The sequence below is a fragment of the Vigna unguiculata genome, chromosome 3 (assembly GCF_004118075.2).
Source record: "Vigna unguiculata cultivar IT97K-499-35 chromosome 3, ASM411807v1, whole genome shotgun sequence".
NCBI lineage: Eukaryota > Viridiplantae > Streptophyta > Magnoliopsida > Fabales > Fabaceae > Vigna > Vigna unguiculata.
This window is the reverse complement of record NC_040281.1, coordinates 43431028-43433405: the sequence shown is the minus strand read 5'-3', so window position 1 is coordinate 43433405 and position 2378 is coordinate 43431028. Positions and strand designations below refer to the sequence as shown.

Genomic DNA, 2378 nt, shown 5'->3' with positions numbered 1-2378 from the left:
TTTAGCAGAAGAGAGAAAGCCGAAACCAAATGAAGCGTGGAATGTTTCAAGTTGCGCACTGCACATCCACGTGAGATCAAGAACAACGTTCGGTTGACTTGGTAAGAAAAATTGGTTTGAACAACAAAAACAGATATAATTTCCAAAAAACCTCATTAACCAAAAAGCTAATTTAATCAACAATATATTTATTTTTGATAAAATTGGTTTAGGAAAAAACTGACAATGCTATTACTGCAACAAATTGTTTCCTCTTACAACAATAAAAGTACGAGAACAGAATGCAGAAGCTGTAACCCTTTGCAGTGTGACTAATACATCGCCTCACGTGAAATGCCACATCTTATCTCACCACCCTTCGCCAAGACCGATTCTTTTCTCATTATCTCTCCGCTCAACAATAAAATATCTTCCACACCAAAATAATGTTATCTTAAAGTTTCATCTTAAGCTATCTCCCACCATTTCGGGACCAAGCAAATCACCATATTTAAATACTTCCTTATTATCATAAACTATAGTTTCATCCATATTGGTTGTTTTAATATGCCATTGTTTTTGGATAATCTATGTAAAATTACGCTTTAATCTATATTATCTTTACATAAAACTTCATTTTATTCTTATAATAAAAATAAAATTACGTTAATTGGTAATGCAAATAAATTTAATGTTCTAAAAGAGAAATCATAGTCCGAAAATAATTTTTTTAAAATAAGAAATTGAAACAGGAGAATATTTTGGTTTTTATTATTTGAAAATAAAAGACATTGATGAGAAGCGAGATAAATGTAGGTGGCAGTGGCAGGTGGCGGAGTCTATAAAAGACCAAGTTTGTGTTAAAAGAAGCTTCACCTATGCCAACTTTCTTCATGCTCTCTCTCTCTCTCTCTCACACACACACTCTCACTCTTCTTTCTTCAACCCACTCTCACGCTCTGTCTCTTTTCTCCCAACTTCTTCTACCAAATTGAAACCCAACACAACATAACCTTTTCTTTTTCAAACTCACACACACCACTCGGTTAGTGTTTCCTTCTGTGTGGATCAATGGACCAGTTTCTCTTCAAACCAGAGAAGGCCAACGCCATTCAAACACACAACCTCTTCGCCGCCGTTTCCAAAACCCTTCGCATTCTCGAGCTCTGCCTCCTCTTCCTCCTCCTCTCCTGGCTCCTCACGCGCCTACCCTTCGCCTTCGCCCTCTCCGCGCAATTCCTCACCCGCCTCCTCTCCTTCGCCGCCAGCCCTCTCTTCGTCTTCGCCCTCTCCAACGCCATCATCGCCGCTCTACTCGCCCAGTCCCGCCGCCTCTCCGGTCCCCACTCCGCGGCCGACACTCTCTACCACGATTTCCTCAACTCCCGTGCTCCCGTACTCCACGCGCCTCCGCCGCGCGTGCTGCCGGAGCCCGAGTACCATGACAAGCAGGTCATAGCCGAGACGGTTCAGGATCGGCCCAGTGTCGACCCCGCCGCGAAGTACCGCCGGAGCAAGTCAGAGAACTGGAAAGGAGACAGCGTAAAAACGCCGCGGAGGCGAAATCTCCGTCGGTCGGAGACCGAGAAGCGGCTCAAAACCCCCCCGGAAAATTTGTACCCGCAGGATAAGCTGAGCAATGAGGAGTTTCAACGCGCCATTGAAGCGTTCATCGCGAAGCAATTGAGGTTTCTTAGGGAAGAGTCTTCTGCCATTGTTGTTCAGAATCCGTCATAGGTTTTCAAACCTAGAAAAAAAAAAAAATGGATTGAATAATGAAAAACTGTTTAAAAAAAAAAAAGAGATAATATAAGGCAGTGGCACTACTACTACATTGTGTGAAAGTGTGTGTTTTAGGGTGAATAAGCAATGAGTAATGTTGTTAGTAATGATTTTGTTTTTGGCGAAAATAAGGTGAGGAAATACGTGCGTAATGAGGTGGCCTGGAACTGAAGAATATGTTCCTTGATGGAGAATTGGTAGCGATGCTGATCTTATTCTACAGTTTATAGTTTGATTAGCTAGCTATGAGAGAAATGGAAGGGAATGGAATTGTATTCCTAACAAACGTGAATGGTTGATGCTTGATTTCTTGATGTAGCATCCTGAAAAGCAAAAATCAGCTTCATATGGTTGGTAGGATAATATTTTGGAACTCTCTATCCAATTATATTTCCACGTTGGAGGAGACAGCAACAAGAATACCCTCCTTATTCGCATTCCATGCAATAATACTCACATAACCACAGATATTGTCACCAAGTTGGCCACCGTCTTTTTTTATACGCATAATTTCCAACTGCCTATTTTAGTAAAATTAATTTTAAACTCATTCCAAGTGGAATTCGTCTCACCAATTAATGTATGAGTCAAATACATTTTTAAAAAAAGATTTTTTA

The 2378-nt window shown here is 40.8% G+C and overlaps 1 protein-coding gene across 1 annotated transcript; it reads left to right on the top strand.

Moving 5' to 3' along the window:
• Nucleotides 1–777: 777 nt before the first annotated feature.
• On the top strand, nt 778–2075 carry LOC114177075. Its single transcript, XM_028062307.1, has one exon. The coding sequence runs from the start codon at nt 1051–1053 to the stop codon at nt 1714–1716; it is 666 nt and encodes a 221-aa protein (XP_027918108.1). The 5' UTR covers nt 778–1050; the 3' UTR covers nt 1717–2075.
• Nucleotides 2076–2378: the final 303 nt, after the last annotated feature.

Excerpts from the sequence above, each read along its gene's own strand:
- LOC114177075 (XM_028062307.1), top strand. The coding sequence starts at position 1,051 with ATGGACCAGTTTCTCTTCAAACCAGAGAAGGCCAACGCCATTCAAACA.